Source organism: Microtus oregoni, unplaced genomic scaffold, assembly GCF_018167655.1.
Source record: "Microtus oregoni isolate MIOR12 unplaced genomic scaffold, Mior012 000060F_ref0000265, whole genome shotgun sequence".
Classification (NCBI taxonomy): Eukaryota; Metazoa; Chordata; class Mammalia; order Rodentia; family Cricetidae; genus Microtus; species Microtus oregoni.
In genome coordinates, this window is record NW_024543870.1 from 10,057,224 (window position 1) to 10,081,201 (window position 23,978).

At 41.5% G+C, this 23,978-nt stretch overlaps 1 protein-coding gene across 1 annotated transcript; it reads left to right on the plus strand.

The window, feature by feature from the left end:
- Positions 1-1,128: 1,128 nt before the first annotated feature.
- Zc3h15 (zinc finger CCCH-type containing 15) lies at positions 1,129-20,138 on the plus strand. The gene is made up of 10 exons (XM_041639823.1): positions 1,129-1,355; positions 8,178-8,279; positions 12,134-12,245; positions 13,236-13,388; positions 13,764-13,855; positions 15,327-15,509; positions 16,575-16,721; positions 16,870-16,971; positions 17,785-17,908; positions 19,326-20,138. The coding sequence occupies exons 1-10, from the start codon at positions 1,281-1,283 to the stop codon at positions 19,514-19,516; spliced, it is 1,281 nt and encodes a 426-aa protein (XP_041495757.1). The 5' UTR covers positions 1,129-1,280; the 3' UTR covers positions 19,517-20,138.
- The last annotated feature ends 3,840 nt before the right edge of the window (positions 20,139-23,978 follow it).

The following is a 23,978-nucleotide window of genomic DNA, read 5'->3' on the forward strand; positions in this document are numbered from 1 at the left end:
GTTAATAATGACATTAAAGGAATCACCAGAAAGGAAGAAATTAAGATCGCTGCATTCTACCCTTATAGGAAGTCTTAGTTCACTTCAGAAAGTAAACTGTCGCAGAGTCCCACCACAGCCCCTGTTGGCCTGGGTGGCGCTCCTGGGGGAGTGGAAGACATAAAGGGTCAAGGAAAGTCAGGTCATTGGAGCCTTAAAAGGAATATTGGAAACCCCGTCCCTAAGTCTCTCCTAGTTTCCGCTGCCACCAGGTGAACACTCCTCCTCCACCGTCCACCTCCCCGTGGTGGCACTAGGTGCCACCCCTGCCCAAAGTAGCAGTTTTCTCCTTATGAAAAATAATGAAAAATGAATAACTCTCTTTAAAACAGTAAGTATGCAAAAGAACTGTCGTTAACTCCGTATTTTTTTAAAGTATGTGTTTTGGCTGTGCAAATACTAATAGACTTACATATCAACGACAAGTCGTAATTTTGATTTAGACTACAACAAAAACACAGGCCCTGAAGCAAGACTGTCCGGGCTGAAATCCTTGTCTCCGACGTTACCATAAACCTAAGCAGCTTCCCTTCTGGATTTCACCTATTAAAAAAAGGGGCTAGCAGTTACCCCTTCGCCCTTCAGTGTAGCTGTAATGAGTGAAACCGTGCACCAATTCGTTACGGAATTTACCCAGCACTTAAACCAAGCTCAACTGGGCTTAGCCCATATTGATAAGACTTCAGCACAGCAAAATGGTAGCTTTCGGGAATAGTGAAGGCCTTCCCCTAGAACCTAAAGTTACTACAGGACTTCAAGAGATGGAAGGCTCCATGGTGTAGGAGTCCACATCTGCGACGTGCAAAGGAAACTCTTCCTTCATATTGTTTGATATTGAAGGTGCCGAACTCCAGCACTGCCCCTGCAGTTCAGAATGGCTGCAACCGCTTCCTGAGCTATGTAGGACTAGCAGGGGTGCACGGACGCACGGCGACTCCAGCCCCACGGACCGCGCGGTCACCCCTGCCCGTTCCCACGTCCTCTCCACGCCCCCCTCCAGATCCCGAGCGCCGGAGCGCACGCGCAGCCGCACTTCCGGGGAGGGGGGGCGCCTCTGCTCCCGCCCCACAATGCCGCGCGGCGGCGTCCTGTCGCAAAGGCCGCATCCGGGCGGCGAATGAGCGCGTCGCTTTCCGTGCGCTGCGGCGGCGGCCGGGTCTTCCTGCTCCCGCCGCGCTGCCGGACGCCCCGACGGTCGCCATCCGCGCCGCATTCGGCTCGGCGCCCCCGCCTCCTCCGCGATGCCCCCCAAGAAACAGGCTCAGGCCGGGGGCAGCAAGAAGGCGGAGCAGAAGAAGAAGGAGAAGATCATCGAGGTGCGTACCCTTCCCCCCTCTCTCTCCCCGCGCGGGGCCGGGGCGAGCCCCGCTGCCGAGCGCCGCTCCCGGGGCCACGTGTCGGCGTCCAGCCCGGTGGGCCCCGTCCCCGCCCGAGCCCCTCGGCCTCCCGCTGACCCCGGCCCGGCCTCCCTTGCTCCGGGGTTGCAGCGGTTCCCGGGGCTGTGCCTGAAGGGGCAGGGCTGAGCGTCCTTCTGGACGGCCCCTTCCCACAGGCCTCACACCGCTGGCGTTTGTATTTCCTTTATCACACTGAGACGTAGCTCTGTTCGTTTTCAAGCGCAACAGAATTGACTTTTTTTCTCCTCCCTTTTGGTCCATCTGGAAACTTTAGGGTCAAGCACAGGGTAACCCAGCAGTCTTGTCCAGAGTATTTAATTCCGGTTCTGAATTACCTGTGTAGGCTGTGTTGATGACGGTGCTCCCAGTTTATCTACACACACACAGCGACTTTGAGTGCATTAAACGTGTAGGCCTTCAGTGGGCGATGCAAGGGATAAGTTCATAAATGTTCCTCGGTAGGTTTACAGCGATTATATACGTGAGTTTTCTTAAAATGATTAGCCATGTCTGACATTCGGAAAATGACGTGCATCTCTTTGTGAGATCTTTCCTACTAATCCTCCTTGTCCTTAAAAACAAATGGTACCTCATAGGTTCGGGGTGTAGTTGGGAAAAGCAGTGACCGTTTTACAGCATAACAGATCTGAATAAAAGGTAGCCCTGTATAGGTTCGTATTTAGTAAAACACCAGAATGAATGCTTTGGAATGCGATGTTTGCTTATTTTTGTTTTTCAACATTTGATTGTTACAGCCGTGGAAGATAGCAGAGAGACTCCCCAGAGTTCCCTTCTCCAAGTCCAATTGTACAATTGCCATTGCACATAGTTAAAGTTGGCTGACTTAAATAAAATTGTTGTGAAGACAATAATAATCCTGGCTGTTGTAACTCTGTTGTAAGACTGTCATAACCAAAATATTTGAAAGCAGAATAATTGTTGCCCGGTGGTGGGGCAGGCCTTGAATCACTCTGGAGGCAGGGGCAGGCAGATCTCAGTGAGTTCAAGGCCAGCCTGATCTACAGAGGAGTTCTAAGACAGCTGGGGCTGCACAGAGAAACCCTGTCTCAGTGAAAAGAAAAAGAAAGATGGAAAGGAAAGCAAAATAATTGTCATCTTCACAGGATTTGGGAACCTAAAATCCAATGGCAGTTCAGTGCTGTGCCAACAAAGGGCATTCCAAGAGAGCATTCTGCAGTTGAACCAACAAAATAGAGACCACAAGACTGTAAAAGTTAGATACACTTCAGAGAATATAGAGCTTTAACCACTTTTAATTAATAAGACTAAGCTATTTCTTTAAAGTGGTGGTGCCGATCTCTGAGTGGGAAGACAGCCCGGTCCTCAGAGTGAGTTCCAGAACAGCCAGGGCTATACAGAGAAACACTGTTTGAAAAACAAAAAGCAAAAAAGTCAAAGTTATTTATAGTGTTCTATTTCCCCTAAAATTCATTCATCTATTTTGGCTTCATTCATCTTGTAACAAGATTGTTGCTTTTCCTGGGTGTTGTGCCCAAACATCACACACTCCAGGGTTACAGTTTGCCACTGCCTGCAGTCCTAGTCAAGAAGAGTCTGTTTGGTGATTATATTTTTGTTTTTGAAGTAAAGAGAAATCCACCTTAGTTTCCATTAGTGAAAACATCTTCAAAGATAAATGCATTTTCTTAAAAAAAACAAAAACAAAAAACTCCACCGTTTACCTGATTGAAAGTATGCTGATAGAGAAATGGAATTAAGCCTGATCTGATTTGTTTGAATTTCTCTAAGACCCAACCATGTCTTGATGACTTCAGTGGTAGTTCAGCGTATATTTTGGCTCCTTAGTCAAATTTCATGTAAAACAGCCCTCTGTTGATTTTTGTAAGAAAAGAAAATTGTCTGCATTTTCCCCTCTTCCTCCTTTAAACTGTCCGGGGATCACGGAGGTCACTTGTATGAGTATGTGTCGTCTTCAGACAGTGGTTCAAGTTTATTCTCCGTTCACATGTGGTCCCCAGACAGTATATAATATTTGTTTTCTTAGAGCCAAAATGATACTTTGAGCAACAAACTGTCTGATCATAGACCAGGCAGAGCCAGAAGCCTGACTAAGGCACAAGGATTTCAAGTTTGAGGACAGCGTTGGCTATAATATAAAACCCTGTTTTAAAGAATAAAAGAAAGGGGGGCTGGAGAGATGGCTCAGTGATTAAGAGCTCTGGCCTCTCTTGCAGAGGATCCAGGTTCAGTTCCCAGCACCCACATGGTAGCTCACAACTGTCAAACTCCAGTTGTGAAGGATCTGGTGTCTTCACATAGACAACATATAGGCGCATGAAAATAAATCTTTAAAAAAAAAAAAACAGAACAAAAGAAGACTAAGTATAATCATTGGTTTGGGTTGGCAGTGTCTTTGGGTTTAGGGCAAACAAGTAAGGAATGTATGTTCCCCTGGGCATGGGAGCACTGCAGAATAGTTACCATGGAGACCTCTGCAGAGAGGACCGAGGTTTGAAAGGAGGATGTAGAAGCTGTTGATTGCTGGCAGCTCAATTAATCTGTTGCAAAGTGTCCATTTATAAATAGACAACAAAATCCATTATGTTGTGTATTTGGAGACAAAACCACCAAGTTAATACAATGTCAGCCTCTGTCTACCCTAGGGTCCCAGATAATAGATTCCAGAACCCACTTAACCTTGGAACACTGTCAGAGTTGACTCTCCTGCTTCCTTTAAGGAGCAGGAGCTGGCCTGTGAAGGGAGCAGGACTGCTTAAGGCTCAGAAGAGGAAAGGTCAGCGTTGTGGGTCAGATCTGGAATGAGGAGGGTGGAGGCTCCGAAGCAGTCCTCTCCACACCGCCTCTTTTCTGACTCCTTTGCATTCTGCTTCTCCATTCACCCACGGAAACATACTCTTCCTTCTTTCCTTGTAACTGATGTTTGAAACCTTAAACATGCGGTGTTTTCCTAGCTTTATGGGAGTCACTGAAACCTTTTCCTCCCTAGTACGTTCCCGCTCCCAAATCCATGTCAACTCTTGGGTAAGAGTTTGTCCAGAGCCCGAGGAAAGGCTTTATTGACATAGTTTGGGTCGTAAACCACCCTACTTTTAAGGTGTACCAGTATTATTCAGAATGTACTCTTCAGAAGGCTTTTTGTAACGGGAGCTGTCACTCAGGTAGAGTGCCTGCCTAGCACACATGAAGTCCTGGGTTACTCTGTCACCACACATTGGACATTGTGGTGTGTTTCTGTAATTCTAGCACTCTGGAGATAGAAGCAAGTAGATGGGAAGTTCAAGGTCATCCTCAGCTACATACCCAGTTTTATGCCAGTCTAGGCTTTGTGTGTGTGTGTAGGGGGTGCTTTTGGTAAACCATCTTATCTATGACTTAACCAGGACTCTGAAAAATGTAGGTTTTGATGGTGGGAGGAGCAAGAACTTAGATCAGATACTTCTTAATTTAAATATGTCATTTTATAGTTGACAAGTATTGAGCTAGACACAGTTTTTTCAGTATTTTGAAGAAGGGAAAAACTTTGTATATAAGTGATACATAGCACCTTTGTTTGTTTCAGATAAGTGTTAGCACTTATACAGTTAAGATAACAGGCACAAAGGTTAAATAACTTGCCCAAGGTATACTGAACTGGCAAGCAGGAAGTCAGGATTTAAACCCAGAAGGTCAGGCCCCACAAGTCCTTGCTGTCAGGTACTTTCTGTAGTGCCTCAGTATTAGCAAATCTTTAATTCATACCCAGGGTTAGACTCACTTTTCCTAGGACACAGTTACCCAGCCCAGTTTGACTCTTATGTTATATTCTTAAACAGCTTGGGAACATGTCAGAGCTTCTATGGCTGTAGGAAGACGTCGTAGGACTGTGAAGAAGATTCAGTAGAGAGAGTGTGTGTGCGTGTGTGTGTGTGTGTGTGTGTTTCTGTCTGTATTCAGGAAGATGCTAAGTAAATGTGTGCCCTTTATATATAGAAAACAATTTTCTTCTCCGGAAATAAATTATTAATTAAACTGGTTAATTAAGTCCTAAAGCAGTGTAGTTAAACCTGGAAGCTTGCTGGGGTTTTTGTCTGTTTGTGTTTTGTTGTTGTGTTCCTTTTCAGGTCTGGAATTACATACCTCTCCTAGGAACTGCTATTGGAAGTCTGTTGTTCTCAAGCTGCCTGGTTTTTTTCTTGCTTAAATATTTCATTAAAAAAATGTCAGTATATGGTTTACTATCCAATTTTATTTATTCATGGTTTATTGCTTCTCTGTACTTGCATGTAGGGCAAAGCATTTTAGATATTGTTGGTCCTATATTCTCCTTTCACTCATGATAGCTCGTACTGTACAAAGAAGGTAGGGTGTTTCATACTTGGTTCATACCTAAATTAATCTTCCATCTGTCACAGGACCCTTGACCATCATACCCTGGAATTGGCTAGAATATTAAGCTTTTTGCAAAAACAGAGGATGCCATTTATTAAAAGCTTGATAAAGAGCAATTTCAGCTTATGTGTTTACTTTTTCATATACATAAGCTATGGAGTATGTGTGCAGAGTTTTGTAATACCGTGCTGGGATATTAAAACACAAGCAGACATTTAGGTAAGTAAAGGTAAAGCAAACTTTAAGTACATGGTAAGGAATAAAGCGGTATTTACCAGTGAGAAGTAACCTTTTAGAATCAAAACACCTTTGAGCTTTTTACTGTTAGAAACATTGAAAGACTGTATTGAGTTTAAGGTACTAAAAAGATTGTGTTATGTTATAGGATTTCAGATAGTTCATTCAATAGTGTTTGTTATTTCAGACTTAAAGCTTTTCAGATAATTCAGAATACTTTTTTTTTGCATTCTGTGAAACCACTCATAAGCAAGAGAATGAGAAGGAAAAATACAAATTCTGTTTTGAGGTTGGAGCCATCTATAATGTTGAGCATCCACATGTGAAGGTTGGCAGCTCATGGATGGGTTGGTGACTTATGTAGAACACAGGCAGGACTGAGCGCTCTCTGTTGTGAAGAGGGTTCTGGAAGGCTCAGCTCTAGGAGACACTACATAGGAAAGTGAGAGGCTGAAAGCTGGACTAGAGATGTTAGAGTAGCTACCAGGTAATGCTTACCCTGACTCAGTAGGGGCTACCACAACAGACAGGAGTGTGTTCCTTAGAGGATAGGTGGCACTCTTCTACAAACACTGCACACGCACAGAGGCTTTGGGGAAATTGGTTAAAATGTAAGGCTGAAGCCGGGTGTGGTAGTGTGTGGTAGAAGGTGAGGCAAGATTAGTCAAGGCTATCCTGGGCTACATAGTAAGCCCTGTCTTCCCCACCTCCCAGGAGAACAAAGGAAATGGTCCTGAGAACGATCTGTGCAATAACTGTCTCCCACCTGTTCCCTTCTCTGCCCTGTAGTCAGGCTTGTTTCTCTCCTAGCCAGATCCTTGCAGGAAAATGACACTACCTAAGTGAAACAGTTCAGATGGTAGTGCCAGCCATCCCTGTTAGTGCCAATCTCACTGTTTTAGTTTCTTTGGGCTGCTGTAACGAGTTACCCAAAACTGTTACTAGACTGCTTGGTTTTTTTTCCACCATTCTGGATAAAGAAGTCTGAAATCCACATCAACATGTTCATGACCCCTTTCTGAAGGCAACTGGGGAAGGGGGATTCTCCTTGGCTTCTTCCTGGTGTCTGATGTCATCTAGCAATCTTTGTGTTTGTGTTCATCTCTGCTGTCTTCACGTTGCCTTCTCTCGGTGTAACCTCATTGGGAGATTATATCCACAAAGACTTGTTTTCAAATAAAGTCACATTTAAAGTGTGGCAGATAGAAGTTTTCAAAGTTTTCAAGGGGTACAAACGTGCATCCTGAGAGCCCTTGAGTTTTGAAAGTGCTGTGTATATCCCCTCAACTAAAGGGGATGCTAAGATATCTTGTGATTTATATGCTCATTGCTTTGGATTCTACCAGCACTGCGAAAGAATCTAAGAATACTTTCTTCACAGCATTTCCCTCAGCTTGTTTGTGGGATGACTTTTTCCAGTATAACTCCTCCGCAGTTCCCAAAGACCTGATGATCTGAAACATCTTGAGGAAGAAGACAGCACAGTCAGCCGAATGGTGGCGGTGACAGTTGTCAGTTGGCATTAAATTGCAATGGTCCTAGTTGATGTTTTGAGTGACACACGTTCATATTCGTTGTGCTGGCTACTTGTTAGGCCAGCTGGACACAGGCCACAGTTATTAGGGAAGACCTCAATGAGGAAGTGCACTCCAAGAGTGACCTCATTTTCTTGATTGGTAATTGATGTGGAAGGGCCTAACTCTCTGGGCAGTGCCACCCTGTAAGCTGGTGATCCTGAGTGTGGAATAGCCCAGTAGGCAGCAGTCCTCCCCATCCCACCCCCCTAGTTGCTTTTGGTCATAGTAATGCATTGCCTTTGCCTGGGGCTGTAATATTTTACGTATTTTTGTGACATAAAGAATCTGTTTCCTGGGGCTGGGGATGGTTTAGCATGTGAGGAGCACTGGATGTGCTTCCCGATGACCCAGGTTGACTTCCCGACACCCTGTTCTGGCCTCCGCGGGTACCGTATACATTTGGCAGTTACATGGACTTGCATGCAGGCAAAACAAATATGTACTAAAATAAAAAGAAATCTTATTTTTAAAAAAGTCTTGTTTTGCATATCAATAAGTGCGTATATCATTGAAAAGATAGTAATTTATCAAAATATTTCTGTTCTTTCCCATTTAGGACAAAACTTTTGGTCTAAAGAATAAGAAAGGAGCAAAGCAACAGAAGTTTATTAAGGCTGTCACTCATCAGGTGAAATTTGGTCAGCAGAATCCACGTCAGGTAAATAATTTAAATTGTTGTATTTTTCTGATAGGCGTAATAGAATATACCATCTATCTCAGAATTTTGTTTATTTTATTTTGTGTATGTGAGTGCACATGCCACGTTGCTTGTCTGTGGGTCAGAGTGCAGTTTGCAAGGAGAGTTGGTTCTCTGTCTTCACGGTGTAGATTCCAGTAGCTGAAGTGAGTTCTTCAGGATTGACCGCAAATGTCTTTACTCACTGAGCCATCTCTCTGACCCTGAGCTCTAATAAGTTTATCTGAGCAGATTCTGTGGAGTAACAGTTCCCTCTCTCATCTCCTGTATGTACTAGATGCTAAGGTTTCTTAGTGTTTCCCCAATAATAAGCCTTAGGTGACATTTCATTGTGTTCCTTGGGTAGAGTGGGTCTCCTCATGTACTTGTCATTTTACTCTGTGACTCCCCTGTCCTGGCCAACTACTCAAATACTGTCTGCCTTTCTCTTACTTTTTGGTTTTTCCAGACAGGTTTTCTCTGTGACTGTGAGTTCTGTCCTGAAATTCATTCTGTAGACCAAGCTGGCCTCGAGGTCACAGAGATCTGCCTGCCTCTGCCTCCTGAGTGCTGGGATTAAAGGTGTGTGCACCACCCTGCCTTTCTTACAAATTTGTAAAATACTTTTAACATTGCAGATGATTTGTCTCATCTCTCTTTTGCTGTACTGTAATTTTATCTCAATTTCTGCTGGGTTGTTTTGCACAATTTTCTTAGTTTCTTAGATTTTGTTTTATCTATTTGTTTTCTGGTTGCTTCCTTTTTTGCAGTCTATACTTTGTCCTATATTTTATGTATTTGTAAGATTATCTTTAAAGTTGAATAGCTACTTGATCCGGCATCATATTGCCACTGAACTGGAATATAACTACTGATACATTAGGGTCTCTTTCTGGATTCTCTCTTCTCTTCTACTCTTTGTTGGCTAGGTCATTATCACATTGATTTTTATTATGGTGAGTGACCTAGACGTATATGTTAGCTATGATGTCTCCTTTTTATTCTTGCTGCTTCTGAGATATTTGTTCTTATATAAGAATTGATAACTTGTTCAGAAATTTAGCCTCTTTTTCTTTGAATTCTTTAGACCTTTCATCCTTTAAGGTTTTATAAATATGGTCTTTATTTTTTTAAATTTTCTTTTTAAATATCTTTTCCTTAATTCTTGGTAACACTCTTTGGACATAGAAGAGAAATTCTCAACTATATTTTTAACTATAATTTTTTTAGTCTGAGAATATCAGCATAATATCTGTTAGATTACTAATCTTTGCCTAGAACCCATTTCTCTCCATGCTGTCTCCGAATCATTGTCTCTTTCCCCTCGCGGCACAGTTTTACTCTAGAGCCAGACCATAGTGTTCTTTCAAAGCGCTGGCTTTACTTTGTTCAATAAGAGTGTCTTCAGGCTGAAACAGCTAAAGTTCAAAATACGTCTGTTTTCTTTTTTAAAGAAAAGGTACATCATTGCCATGTCTTTAGATCTAATAAGATGGTCATGTTTGTACTGAGAAGGTGCTCAGGTATTGTTTCTAAGCAATGAGTGAGATGATTTAGATAGCCTACATTGTATTATCAGTATCATTATCTTATCAGTAATACTCTAGGGATGTGAGCTATCACAGATTTGGGCATCTGGAAGAGGCCTAGACTCACTGCCCAGAGTTACCAAAGGATAGCTGTATGCTAAGCCTTGGACACACCCGACTTGGGTTGGATCTTTTTCGTTACATGACTTTAAGTTGTTCTCATACATCAGTTTTTATTTTGCGGTGGAAGGGCACTTGTCCCTTGTAGGGTTCTCCTGGTTATTAAAGAACTTTAACTCCCGTGCAATACATTTCCTCTTACTCTGACATCTTCCTAGTCATTTGAGTGTTGTTTCTGATTTAATAGACCTAGCAATGTTAAAAAATTCATGAGCTTCTTAAGTATGTCACTGCATTCAGTATGATATTTTAACTGGCCTAGCATTGAATATAGAGTACCTAATTACCACATATTATTTTGAAGCTGAGCAGCAGTGCTATTTGTAGACCCAGACCTGAGGTCCTACCCTGGGTTGTGTGCTGTGGAAGATGACTCTGCTCTTAGTTATTTCCCAGACATCTCTCCCAGGGGGTGTGCACCACAGTTCCCCTAAACAGCTGTCAGGGCCTGTGAGGGCCCCTTCCTCGTTCCATGTCCAGGGAGCTGCTATGCTGACAGTTTACCCAGGAGCCTGAGGGAGTGTGCTAGGGATACAGCTTCCCCCGTGCATGCACAGTGGGACTGTGAGCCTGCAGAGAGAGCAGAAGACGAGTGAGTAGGGACTGGCTGATTGCCACTGCCGAGCTTCATTCGGCAGCTCTGTAAAAGGGAGCCCAAGCATTTTAAATTTGAACCTCATAGGCCAGGTGTTTGTGGACTAGAAAGACAACCACGTTGATGTAACATTTGCTTGATTTCTCTTCTTGCCTCAGCCTCATAAGTACTAAGTGGCCTGTGCTACTCTGTCCCAGTGGTTTATGGCCTCCAGTATATTCTTCTAGATGCTACATAGGAGATGAGCCCAGCCAGCAAAGTGTACTGTGTTATAAAGGAAAGCAGAATGATTTTGTTGTTGTTGTTTAAACACTTCTACTATGTAGTTGAAGTCAGAACTTGGAATGACCTAATTGTTGCATTGGTTTGTTTTGGTTTTTCTTTTTGAACACATTTTCTTCTTACTGATTTCTTTTTCTTGCTGCTGTTTCTTGAGTCTCTTTAACAGACTAGGTTCTGTGTTGTCTCAGACCAGGCCCTGTCGAGTTGCAGTGGAGTTGGTACCGTGTCCAGTGCAGCTCCTTTAAACAGCTCCGCCCAGATGCTCTGTAAGCATTTCGTGCTCCACCTCCTGCCCTGAAACCTGTTCCTCCTGTATTCCCTGTCTTTTTCAGCAGCACTTAGTGCATATGCTAATTCTCCTCGTCCTTAGTTCTGCTTCCTAAATGCTTTTCTTCTCCTTTTTTACTTATGCCTATTCAAGTCCCTAGTGCCTTCCTGTCTACAATTGCAGGAGATTCTTTGCTTTCTTCGTGCCTTGCTACTCTGTACCTGATCTGGTTACTTTAAACTACTAAGTTCCAGTCTCTCGCCTGCTGGTGAGATCCAAACTTGCCCATGGTGTGTTCAGTGGCAGGTTCCCTTACATTCCTTTCCTGTTGATAGCGCTCCTCTAAAAGTTAGCAGCTCGATCTAATTTCTAAGCATATCAACATTCTTTGTTTTCAGAGTTCTGTGTATATTGTATTATAGTTGTATGTCTGTATTCCTTAAATAAGCATCTTGTATTGTGTCTTCTAATATAGGGGCTGAGGTATAAATGTTTTAGATGAATACACTGATCATATTAGGTATGTGAAGCATGTTCTAGAACTATGAGTGCATTGTGTCTTCTGTTCTCCCCACCACTCTGGCTTGTGGTCGTTACTGACCATGTCGGGCTCTTTTCATCTCATATCAAAATGTGCTCGTATTTCTAGAGTTTAAGTTGTTTTCACTGAAAAGAAATATATTTCAGTTGAAAAGTATTTGTTAAATGCCAGGGTTAAGTGTTTAATATTTGTTTGTTACCATGAACTCATTAGTTTTGAATGGCATTTTAATTATGTGTGGTGCCTAATTATAGTACAAAAAGGAATTTGTTACAGAGCTTATCAATTTTAATAGTTTAACCACAATATCTAATATGTAAGCCACTTAATGTAAAGAGTGAATAATATAAATATACAAATGTCTTTGTTAGGTAGTAATTACTGTATAGTGGAAACAGTTGTATAAGCAATCAGATTTACATTTTTAACCTGGAAATGCAGGTGGCACAAAGTGAAGCTGAGAAGAAGCTGAAGAAAGATGACAAGAAGAAAGAGCTGCAGGAGCTGAATGAGCTGTTCAAGCCTGTAGTGGCCGCACAGAAGATAAGTAAAGGTAAAATTTAATGTCAGGTGCTGTTTTTATCAAATATAGTTCGTGTTGCAAACTTGATTTGTGCAGAACTGGAGTGACGTTTCTTGCTCTTAGAAAGGACCTGGTCTCAGTCTCCAGCACCCTGGCCACCTCAGGTACACACGCATGCATGCAGGCCAGCACTCACACAATTTCTCTCTCTTTTTTATGTGATTTGTGCCTAACATGGTAATACATACTTTTAATCCTAGGGCCTAGAAGGAAGTGGTAGGCAGATCTTTATGAGTTCACGGCCAGCCAAAGCTAAACAGCAAGACGTTATCTTAAGAAAATGAAAACAATGTGCTAGTTTTCTGAAGTTCTGTTCTTTGTGTTTTAATGGGGGTGATGTTTGTTTTATGATTTTTATTTATTATGTATACACCCTGCATGTATTGAACACCAGAAGATGGCACTAGATCTCATTACAGATGGTTGTGAGCCACCATGTGGTTGCTGGGGATTGAACTCAGAACTTCTGGAAGAGCAGTCAATGCTCTTAACCTCTGAGCCATCTCTTCAGCCCAGTGGGGGTGGTCTTTGGGAGCCAAGACAAGGCTGTGGTTTTATAAATTATAACTCACATGCATATTTGGGGCAGTAGTCTTCCATTTGTGTTTTTCTTTGCCTCCTGTCTTACTGACTCCAAAGCCAAGGAACTAGAATAACAGCTATGTTTGCTCTTCACTTCTGCCACTTCCTTTGTTTATAAAAGAAAAACAAATAGCTAAAATGCTATGTAAAGAACTTTAAAGAAATATCTAACCAAAGACCTCTAAGTGATACTTTCTCTTACATTAGTAAATAGAAAATAGTAAGTTAGACAGGAATAATCCCAGATACGAGCTACCTATAAGAACGATGGGAGATAGGGGACACAAAGAAGGAACGGCCAACACTCTGCAGTAGTAACGGGGTCCCGAAAATGGATTACCTGCCTGTAATAATAGATGTCCTTCCTGTTGGATACAGGTGCAGATCCCAAATCTGTGGTGTGTGCATTCTTCAAACAAGGGCAGTGTACTAAAGGAGATAAATGTAAGTTCTCTCATGACCTCACTTTGGAGAGAAAGTGTGAAAAACGAAGTGTTTACATTGATGCCAGAGATGAAGAACTTGAAAAAGGTATTTCTTAACTTTCTCTTAAAGTTGAAAAGTCCCCTTTTTTGTTTCTTACTACTTAGTAACATATTAATGCAGTATTGACTAGTATGTTTGTAAAGCACAGTTGGGGGTTTGCACAGAGTAAGTAAATGGTGCTTAGAATATAGTGGTTTAATTTGGATTTGGCTGTCTTCTTTCCTGTGATAAGGTCTCATTTATCTAAACTACTTAGGGAGCGTGGGTGGATAATTTGCAATATTGTGTATGCATGCTGTCTTTGCTGCTTCAGAGAAAATTGTTACATTATGAATATTTCAGTGTTGTGTACTCTGCTTAGAGGCCTACCTATATAGTAGAGCAGGAGATAAAAATTGCTTGTTGTGTCTTTTTATTTAGATACTATGGATAATTGGGATGAGAAAAAGCTGGAAGAAGTAGTAAACAAGAAGCATGGTGAGGCGGAAAAGAAAAAACCAAAAACTCAAATAGTATGTCCTTTTCTTGAATTGAGTTGCTGTGGCATTTATTATTAGGGAGAATTTTATGGCAAGGTATTGATGTTTTCTACTGGATTGTAGAGTATTAGAAAATTACATTTCACCAACATAAGCTTTATTTTTTGGAATTTACAAATTTCACTTTTTAATTAAATTAATTGTTTTAGCAAAATTGATCTAAAAGCTGAATAACTTATAAAGTTTCCTAAATGCAATTTTCTGGCGTGATTTTGCTTCCTTAACTATGGGTTAGCATAGTTGAACATGGTAGCATATACCTATAATCCCAATAGGTAGATTGTACATTCCATATGGGACCAGGCTAAATAAATAGACTATCTCAAAAGCACAGGAGTAATACAATACATACTTAGCTAAGAATCGTCTGTCTTGTGAGTAGTGGAAGAAGTAGGCTTGTTAAGCCAACCCTTCTAATTAATTGGTTGATTTCAATTACTAGGTCAAAAATACTTTTGCATGTGAATTCCAAATAAGGTAGTGACTCTAGTTCTGGAAAGTCTGCCTTTAAAAATTCGGGTACCTCCTCAGCTTCTCTTCTCACATGCATGCGTCTGTGTCCTGGGTACATGCCCAGTAAGATTCTGCCCTGCTAGAGGACGCAGGAGTTTGCTTCGTATGCACTCCTTGCCTTCTTGGGAAGACGGATACTGGTGATTTTATTTGTGGAGGTGTTGCCTGATGCTTTAGCGCAGTTGCACTCTGCCCTCTGCAATTGAGGGTCACTGTTGTGTTCCTTTGAGCCTTGTACCCTTATGACTCACGTACAGAGTTGCCTGTTTAATTACGTGATCCCGATGGGTTTGTGTCATTATTGCATAGGGTTTGGGTTTTGTTTTGTTTTTTCCTTATTGTGCCTTGTAGTGCTAGGAGTTAGACCTTGGGCTGGATTTTGGGGCTGATTTAAAAATTAGGCCTTGGAGGATTATATTACAAAGGCTAACTGGGAAACATCAGAGTAGAGGCTCTAGATTTTGCTGTTTATATCACATGGTTTGGTTTTAATCAATATGTGTAGCAGTAGTGTCTGCGTGTGGTACGTGCACATTGACTACAAGTGCCTATAGAAGCCAGAGACCACGTTAGAGCCTCTGGAGCCAGACTTACAGGCAGTTTTAAGCCTCCTGACGTTAACTACTGAGCATCTCTCTAGCTCCTGGCTTATTTTTGGGGACAGGGTCTCACACTACAGCCGAGGCTGGCCTTGTACTCTTAAACAGTTCTTGCCTTGGCTTCCTGAGGGCTGGAATTATAAAGGAGTGAACCACCAGGCCTGATTTTGTATTAGATACATTTTCAAATATTTTTATGTAAAAGTGTGCTTTGTACATAAGTTAGCCTTAGGATACAAGTATTGTTACTTGTTCCGTATACTTAAGCAAGTCAAAGTGAGGTAGATTTACACTGTACCACCACTTCTGAATCATACATACTGTCTCTCTAGGTGTGCAGACATTTCCTTGAAGCTATTGAAAACAACAAGTATGGCTGGTTTTGGGTGTGTCCTGGAGGTGGCGACAACTGCATGTATCGTCATGCACTTCCTCCTGGGTTTGTGTTGAAGAAAGACAAAAAGAAAGAAGAGAAAGAAGATGAGATTTCATTAGAAGATCTCATTGAAAGAGAGGTAACAAGTATCTTTTCTCTTAAAAGCTACTTTTAATTATTTTTGTAAATTCTGATATTTACCACTTGGGGGCAATAGCATGTTAAGAAAGGAAAAATAATATTATGCCCTTTTCCTAAAGTTTCTGTACTTAAATTTCTCTTGAGTATCTTAAATGTAAATTTTACCATTTACATTAGCCAAACATACTTTAATGATAGGAATGTGTAGGGTGCTTTGTTTTTTAAGTATGAGTCACCACTGTTTTCATACCATGGGGTTATTTTAAATGCTTATTTATACCTCATATTGATGTAGCTTAGGGTCTCTGCTTGGTGCTCTGTTTTCTTTTTTAGCATACTTGTGAAACCATCCCTCTGGGTTCTGGGTATGTTTGTCCAGTCAGAGGAGAGGTAGTGTGTGTAAGAGCATCTTGGTTGTTTTAGCTCAGCAACGGAGGTGATTGTGTGAGTTGGAGGGCATTGAGATTATTGGGGACACTAGATTTAACATTGTTTGCTTCAGTGTGCATGTAAGTGACTAAGATTGTCTGCGCTCAAGTGGCTGTGCTGTCTGTCACATAGATAAAGTAATGGAGTGTGAATGGTAAAGCAGGGTTACGACTGTTTACCCTCGTTCCACCACTTCCTAGCTCTTCATGCCTGGTGGGTGTCCTGCCACCTCTTCTTTGTGGAGATCAGCGTGTGGTATATAGAGCTATCTACACTGAATGTATAGCGGATAACTTATTTTTTTATACCCATTTATTAACTTATTACTGTGAGAAGTGCAGATTTTGTCTTTTGGTTTTATCTCTCATCTGAAAGAACACAAATGAAGCTTGAATTTATTATGATGTTTTTAAAACCTATTTCACAGCAAACTTTTCTGCTCAAGTTTACGTCAAAGTGTTAAGCTTTGTGTGTGTGTGTCTCTGGGTACTTGTTTAGCCTATTACCATGCAAAAAGTAACATCGCTTAGTCTGTTTTATGTTTTAGAGCATTCATAGGGAAAGGATTACCTGCCTTAAAAGAAAAATGCTGTTAAAACAACTGTAAGTGACTTTAAATCTCTTTGCTTTGCAGCGTTCTGCCTTAGGTCCAAATGTTACCAAAATCACTCTAGAATCTTTCCTTGCGTGGAAGAAAAGGAAAAGACAAGAAAAAATTGATAAACTTGAACAAGATATGGAGAGACGGAAAGCTGACTTCAAAGCAGGGAAAGCACTCGTGGTATGTCCCAGACTCAGACCAATGGTCCTTCATTCTTCTGTCTCATAGTTGTTAAAATGCATGGTTCTGTCTTTCTTAAATCTACGTAGTTTGTCTCATATTAATGATGGCATTTCCCCTGAGATGATCCGTTTGTGTGCCTTTGTAGATCAGTGGTCGTGAGGTGTTTGAATTTCGTCCTGAGCTGGTTAATGATGATGACGAGGAGGCAGATGATACCCGCTACATTCAGGGAGCAGGTGGTGATGAGGTGAGACCAGGCTTTGACCTCGCATGTTGATCTTACTGGGGGAAGTGGTGGAGAAAACAGAAGCATGGCTCAGGGCACCAGTGTCAGACTCTGGAGTTCAGTCCTGGTTCCATCCATAAGAAACTTCCTCTAGACCTCCACTCTTAACCTCAGTGCAGGTAAGTAATTCCTAACCCAGGCTGCTTCTGAGAATGAGTTCATCGGTGTTTATTTTTAGGGTTGCCTTCTTTATAGAACTTAGTACATGCTGAGTGGTGGTGACGCACACTTTTGACCTCAGAGGCAGGCAGATCTCTGGAGTTTGAGGCCAGCCAGGGCTACACAAAAAAACCCTGTCTTGAAAAAACCAAAATAAAAAAGAACTTAGTACAATGCTTGGTGCCTACAGTTAGGTGCTATTTACAATAGATTTTTTTAAAGCTATTTCTGTCCCTTTAAAATATTTTTTTTTTTTTTTGTTTAAAATTTGTTCTGCCCAAATAGTCAAGGGGTGAGAGCAGGAGATAAAAGGTAAAGAGGAGGCAGCACTGGCAGTTCTCAGCAGGTCTGCCCGTGTCCTGTGTTGTTGTAATGGAATCCCAGGTTGGAAGAACGTCATTCTCAAACCATGATTCCAGAGAAGAAAACTTGAGAAATAGTGACTACTTTTTTTTCTTCTAAAAGTTTAAGGGGGAAGAAATTGAGTTTTCAAGCAGTATCCTTTGTCTTTTTCTTAGTATTAGTAATTTTGTTTCCTGAAGATAATGTGTCAAGAGTAAAACTGAGTTGAGGAAACTCATTTGTAGTGACTTTGCCTCCTCTGTGTTGTTAAAGGTTGATGACTCTGTGGGTGTGAATGACATAGACGTGAGCCTGTACATCCCGAGGGATGTGGAAGAAACGGGTATCACTGTAGCCAGTCTCGAAAGATTCAGCACGTACGCTTCAGACAGAGATGGTGAGTATGCTGCCTTTTTCAGGGCTCCAGAGAAACCAGGAAACCGGCCTGGGCAAATTCAGATGTGTGCAGGCTCTGAACTGGAAATGGGAACATTTAGCTAAATAAAAATGTAGGGAGAGCTGTAGAAAAGAATGGCTTAGTGGGTATTGAAACCGTGGGCTAAATGCCTTAAAAGAAAATCAAAAACGAATTGGAAGGTGTAGCTTTTTAATGGTATTCTCTAAAATTCTGTGTAACTATTTGCAGACAAAAACAGGCTGAAAGTAATGTGCACTAGTGTCAGGATGAATGAGCTCAGCTAGTCAGGATGTATAGAGTAACAATCAGAACATACTGTACACCAGAGTTACGGGACAGGCAAAAACAGAAGTGCTTACCAAAAACACAGAACTTGAGTGAAAAAATAAGAGGCTTGTGTTTGGGGGTGGGGGCGACTAGAATTACAGGTATTTTATTAGTTGCAGCTAGGCAAAGGGATACTGGAATAAGGTACCTGTTTTACCAAGGCGGTGTGGAAAACAGGGAAGATGACAGATGAGTACAGACCACATGTCAGAAGCAGTGTGGTTACAGGGAGGGGCTTTTAGGGTGTGAGAAATAGGAACATACATGTGTCAAGCAGAAAGGCCCTAGTGGAGGAGGAGAAAGAAACAAACCCTGGGAGTGTGTGATGATGCAGTGTGGGAGTGGAGGGAGGCTTTCTGGGGACCGCGTGGACAGAAAGGTTGGGGCGCATCCTTGTACCACGAGACTGCGAATGCTGTGAGAGGAAAGCACGGGAATGGTAATGAAGGCACAGGCTGCACCAGGAAAGACTAATGCACCTGATCTTCATTAGGAAAGTATACGCGTTGTAGCTTAAAACAGTGGTTTACCCTTGCAAGCTCTGAGGTGGGTATCGAGTGGAGTAGGGATTTGGTGACATTATCTGGAGTTCAGGGCTCCATGACCTTGTGATCAGAAATGTTTAAGCAAGGCTAGGAAAAGTTGTCATTATGTAAGTGTTGTCATTGGACAAGAGGCGGCGTCGGCGTCTGTGGTCTCATTGCACACAGCTGTGTGCTAGAGCTGCATAAGCACTGGGAGCTCTAGATGTGGTGCTGGAGACCCGGTCTCAGAGCCCCACAGGCACTTTGCTGGAGTTGTTCTGTGGCCTTTAGTCCTAACAAAATAGATAGGGATGGGCTGCTTCAGAACCAAATCACTGAGTCGCGTGAGGAACACAGATGGGATTTCCTAGTGGACAGGTAATTGGTACAGGTGAGCTCAGAAAAGGAAGACCTGCCCTTGCTGCAGGAATCTCAGGGAAGGATTTCCTGGGAAAGGAAGAAAGGTCTGTGCTCTTGGCTGCTGCTGTAATGCTGTCTTGTTTCTAGGTCATACTGATTTCGATTTTGTTTTGTTTTGTTTTCAGAGAACAAATTAAGTGAAGCTTCTGGAGGCCGGGCTGAAAATGGCGAGAGAAGTGACTTGGACGAGGACAGCGGAGTGGGGGGACAAGAGAATGGATCCATCGATGCTGTTCCCGTGGATGAGAATCTGTTCACTGGGGAAGATCTGGACGAACTAGAAGAAGAATTAAACACACTTGATCTGGAAGAATGACACCAAACAAGGCAAGGAAGAAAATTAGGTCAGCTCAACATGATCAGCCGTAATCGAAATTGACTACGTTAATTATTTTGCCATCTAGAATCAACAGGATGTTTATTTCCCGTGATGATTCTGGAGGGATACTGCCCTCCACAAAGGAATACTCTCCCTGCGTCTTCTCTTCTGACTTTGACTACATCTCCTAGTAAGTTCAGAGTAGTTGATGATAAATTGAAAATGGTCGTTACAGAAGATGGTTGTTGTTGTCACTGTCCTCTCCCGTAGGAAGTGTAACTGCTTCTCCAGCTTTTGGTTTCACTGGGCATGTGTTATTTCCAGGAACAACAAAGTCATACTTAAAATACTTTCCATTTGATGCAGTTTTTAATGAGTGGTTTCCTTTCCTTTGTATTTATATGTTTTAAAGACTGCCTGAAAGGTGAGTGCTATACTTGATAAAGGAAACTGCATGTGCAGGTTCAGTATTGCACATCTGGACAGTTAGATGGACGCTGAGATGGGACTTGTTCAACCTGACAGGGTCAGCCACAATGCCCTGTACTAAAGCTGTTTAAAGTTCTCCCCTTTTTGCCAATAAAGTTGTAAATAAAAACCATCGTACATCCAAATCCAACTGGGCGTTTTGTTTTGTTTGTAAGTTTTTCTATGAAGTGTTTAACATTCCTAGCTTGGTATTTTTATTAAATATTGATTATATTGGTTGTAGGTGTCAGAGAGGCAAAGACTTAATGGATTTTCTTGGTACCTGGTATGTTACCATGGGGTACTGACAGTGTTGACAGTTGTTATTTCCATTTCCAAAAAGACTTATATGCTGTTACTTTAATTCCGGAATTGTTGGATCACCTACCTAATTAAATGGTTATTACAGTTAAACAAATACTTCGTTGAAATCAATATTACAGAAAGAAGAAGGTAAACAAATTAAACAGAAAACTTGGGGCTGAGGGTCTTGGCTATTGAAAATTTAGAGTAATAGCACATTTGAAATTTTTTTTGCGCATATTTAGCACTAGATACCGACAGTTCATTGCCGTGGTACTGTGTTTTTTGGGGTGATTTCCAAATGTGGATTTTTTAGAATGATTTTTTTTTTTAAGTATATAAGGTAATGACATTAAAATATCAGGTGACCTAAGCCCTAACCTCTTTCCGGCCTCAGAGAAATTATACCTTAAGTTTCTGGGTTTCAGTTTTTCATTTATCTGTAAATTTTAATATTGAATGTGGGACTAGGATGTAGCTCACTGTAAGAGTACTTTCTTAGCATGTGCAGAATACCCCAGTTCTAAATGGTTTTTTAAAAACCTGTTTTCCAGAAATGCTTTCAAAATCTAACTTAAGAAAAAGAAAGACTGTACACATTGTTAAATGATAACCTCAAAGATTAAAAAAAAATTGTTTTCTAGCTCTTATTTATCATAATTAACATTTTCTAATATAGAATATAATGAACCAAGTTTATTTCCTGTCTTTTTTGTATAAAAATATTGTTTTATACTTTATATCTACAAAGTATTTCTTCCAGTCTTTCTGCGGAAAAGTTGCTTAGTGAATTTTGTTTTGTTTTTGTTTTTCTAGACAGGGCTTCTCTGTGTGTCTTTAGCTGTCTTGGAGCTCTCTGTAGACCAGACTGGCCTCGAACTCAGAGATCTTCTGCCTCCACAGTGCTGTGATTAAAGGTGCGTGCCATCACTCCCAGCTTTCTTCACGAGTTACTTAATGACAATCGTCTAAAAAGCTCGTGTCTTTTCTGTATTGTTCACAGTGCAGTCACTCTATATTAATTCGGTTCATCTGGAACTTGTGTGGTTTTTCAGACTTCATTTTAAATAGTTGTTATTCCAAGTTTCTCTTACGTAATTCCTACTGTTAACACGTTCTTGTATTCTAATTCAGTGGGTAACTTTATTCATTTTAAGAAATCTGGGGTTTAGAAAATCAGGAATGTAAATACAAGCTTTATACAAGAGAGGAAATAAATGTTTGTACTTATTTCCATACGCTCTGTTAAATGAGCTCTTTTCTTACATAGTTGATTTCATGAGACTATTTATTCTGTGTTCAGTGAGCCCATAGTGTGACCCCATGTTTGCCAGAGTAATTCAGAATAGTCTCAATTTTAATGGCTTCTCATAATCAAAGCCCACCATACATGAACTACTAAAAATTGTATAATTGTCAATATATCTTTAAGACATCCACTGGGTGGTTTTTCAGTATGATAGTAACAAAGCCACAGATTCACAGGTTTAATTTCTAATTGTGGTATTTTTTCACATTCACTCATTGAAACACATATTTAAGCTAAGTACCTGGAAATATTAAAGACATAATATTAATAATATATTAATCACAATAATAATCTGCCCTCTTCTGTCCCAGGTGCCCTCTGTTGACTTTATGTTTGAGGCTTTCTTAATGACCTGTATCTAAACCTGTGCAGCTGTGTTTCCTTCTGTGTGGATCCTAAATTGTACTTTTATGTCTTAGGAAACTATGTAGTCACCATTCTGACTTATAATGTGTTTTCAGAACAGCCTTACATCATGTGCAGAAATGTAGCCAGAATGTATAATTAGGGTATTTCAGCAACTGAGACCTGCCAGACTGCAAGCATATTATGTAATCATATGCACTAGCTTTAGATGTTTTTAGGAGTGTTCACCTTCGAATCTTCGCACTGCTGATAGCCAGGGAAAGGGGAATATCTGTAGCTTTGCGATTCACCATCTAAACAGAAAGCAGGTGGATGTGTGGAGGCAGGCGTGTTAGTTACACCCTGCACCACTGCTGGCCTGATGCGCTAAGACTTGAAGGTCCTCGATAGAGGGAAAGGGCTGGGGGTTGGTTTGTTTGTTTCCTAACTTACTTTACTTGAAGATAGTGTAATGCTTGTAGCAGGAGGCCGCTTGTTTCTTCTCGGCCACTCAGACCATGAAATAATCTCTCAGAAACGGTATTAATTAAATCACTGCTTGATTAGTCACTTAAGCGTATTGCTAGCTAGCTCTTATGTCTTTGGTTAACCCATTTCTGTTTTTTATATTTTACCATGAGTTTCGTGGCCTGCCTGTTAGGTTCCAGCTAGCAGCTTGCTTCTTTCCCCTCTGGCAGCTACATGGTGTCTCACTGACTCCACCTTCCTTCTCCCAGAGTTCAGTTTAGTTTTCCCTGCCTAGCTCTACTCTACTGTATCACAGAGCAAGGCAGAGTCTTTTTTCATTAACCAGTGAAGGCAACACATACACAGAAGGACCTCCCACACCAAATAGTTATGTATGCTTTTGGTTCATTAGCTTGTTTGTACTGGAGACCTACCGCCAGCCACCTACTGGGAAGCAAAGTAATCGTTTGATGGCTTTGACGTGTTTCATGATGTAAAATTGAAACAACTGTAGTCTAATTTGAGCTGGTCCAATGTTTTGTGTGTGTGTGCTCCCCCCCCCCCCCCCCCAAATAATTGTCTGACTGAAAGGACAAAGCATCAGTGTCTGATGCAGCCGGACATGGTGGCTCACACCCAGGACACCAGGAGGCTGAGCGAGAGGCCAGTGTTTTAAAAATAAATGCAACCTCGGGACCACTTAGATGTCATGGGAGAGAGGCCATAGACATCTCCTGACAACTACACTACCCTGTAAACCGTCCCATAAAACCCTTCCCACTCTCCTTAAAGTCATGGCTTCTTTTTTCATTAATTGTTAATGCATGCATATGTATATACATATATATTCCTACATATAGCCTTCTCAGCCCATATTTTGACAAATGTAATTACCTTGGAATTAGTGACAACTGAAAGGAATAGTTGACAGGTCTATTACTGGGTAGTTTCTGACTGTAGGCATCTGTAAAAGTCAAATAATAGCGGTACTAGCACAACTGAGTCATAGGGTGACAGCTGAGTCATAGGGTGACGACAAGCGAGCCAGGGCCTCACAATGTTTGCAAGGCCAATAGGGCATTTGCAGGGACAGACGTTTAATAGTGCTAATCTTCATACGCCTCTGTGTCCATGTGTAGCATGTTACTGTACAGAGAAAAATACAAGTCAGATTTTTTAATTAAAAACGTTTTTCTTTAATCCCTGCACTCCTTAGGCAGAGGCAGGCGGATCTCTGGGAGTTTGAGGCCAGCCTGGTCTACAAGAGCTAGTTCCGGGACAGGCACCAAAGCTACAGAGAAACCCTGTCTCGAAAAACCAAAAAAAAAAAAAAAAAAAAAAAAAATGTTTTCCTAGGGCTGGAGAAGTGACTTTGTTGTTAAGAGCATTTATTGTCTTGTGGAGGATCCAGGTTTGATTCCCAGCACCCATGTGATGGTTCACAGCTTAGGGGCTGGGCTTCAAGACAGGGTTTCTCTGTGCATCTCTGGTTGTCCTGGAGCTCACTCTGAACCATGCTGGACTTGAACTCAGAGATCTGTCTACTGCTTCTGTAGTGCTAGGATT

Excerpts from the sequence above, each read along its gene's own strand:
- Zc3h15 (XM_041639823.1), top strand. The coding sequence starts at position 1,281 with ATGCCCCCCAAGAAACAGGCTCAGGCCGGGGGCAGCAAGAAGGCGGAG. Across the intron at positions 13,856-15,326 it reads AAAAACCAAAAACTCAAATA|GTGTGCAGACATTTCCTTGA; the intron begins GTATGTCCTTTT and ends CTGTCTCTCTAG. Across the intron at positions 17,909-19,325 it reads GTACGCTTCAGACAGAGATG|AGAACAAATTAAGTGAAGCT; the intron begins GTGAGTATGCTG and ends TTTTGTTTTCAG.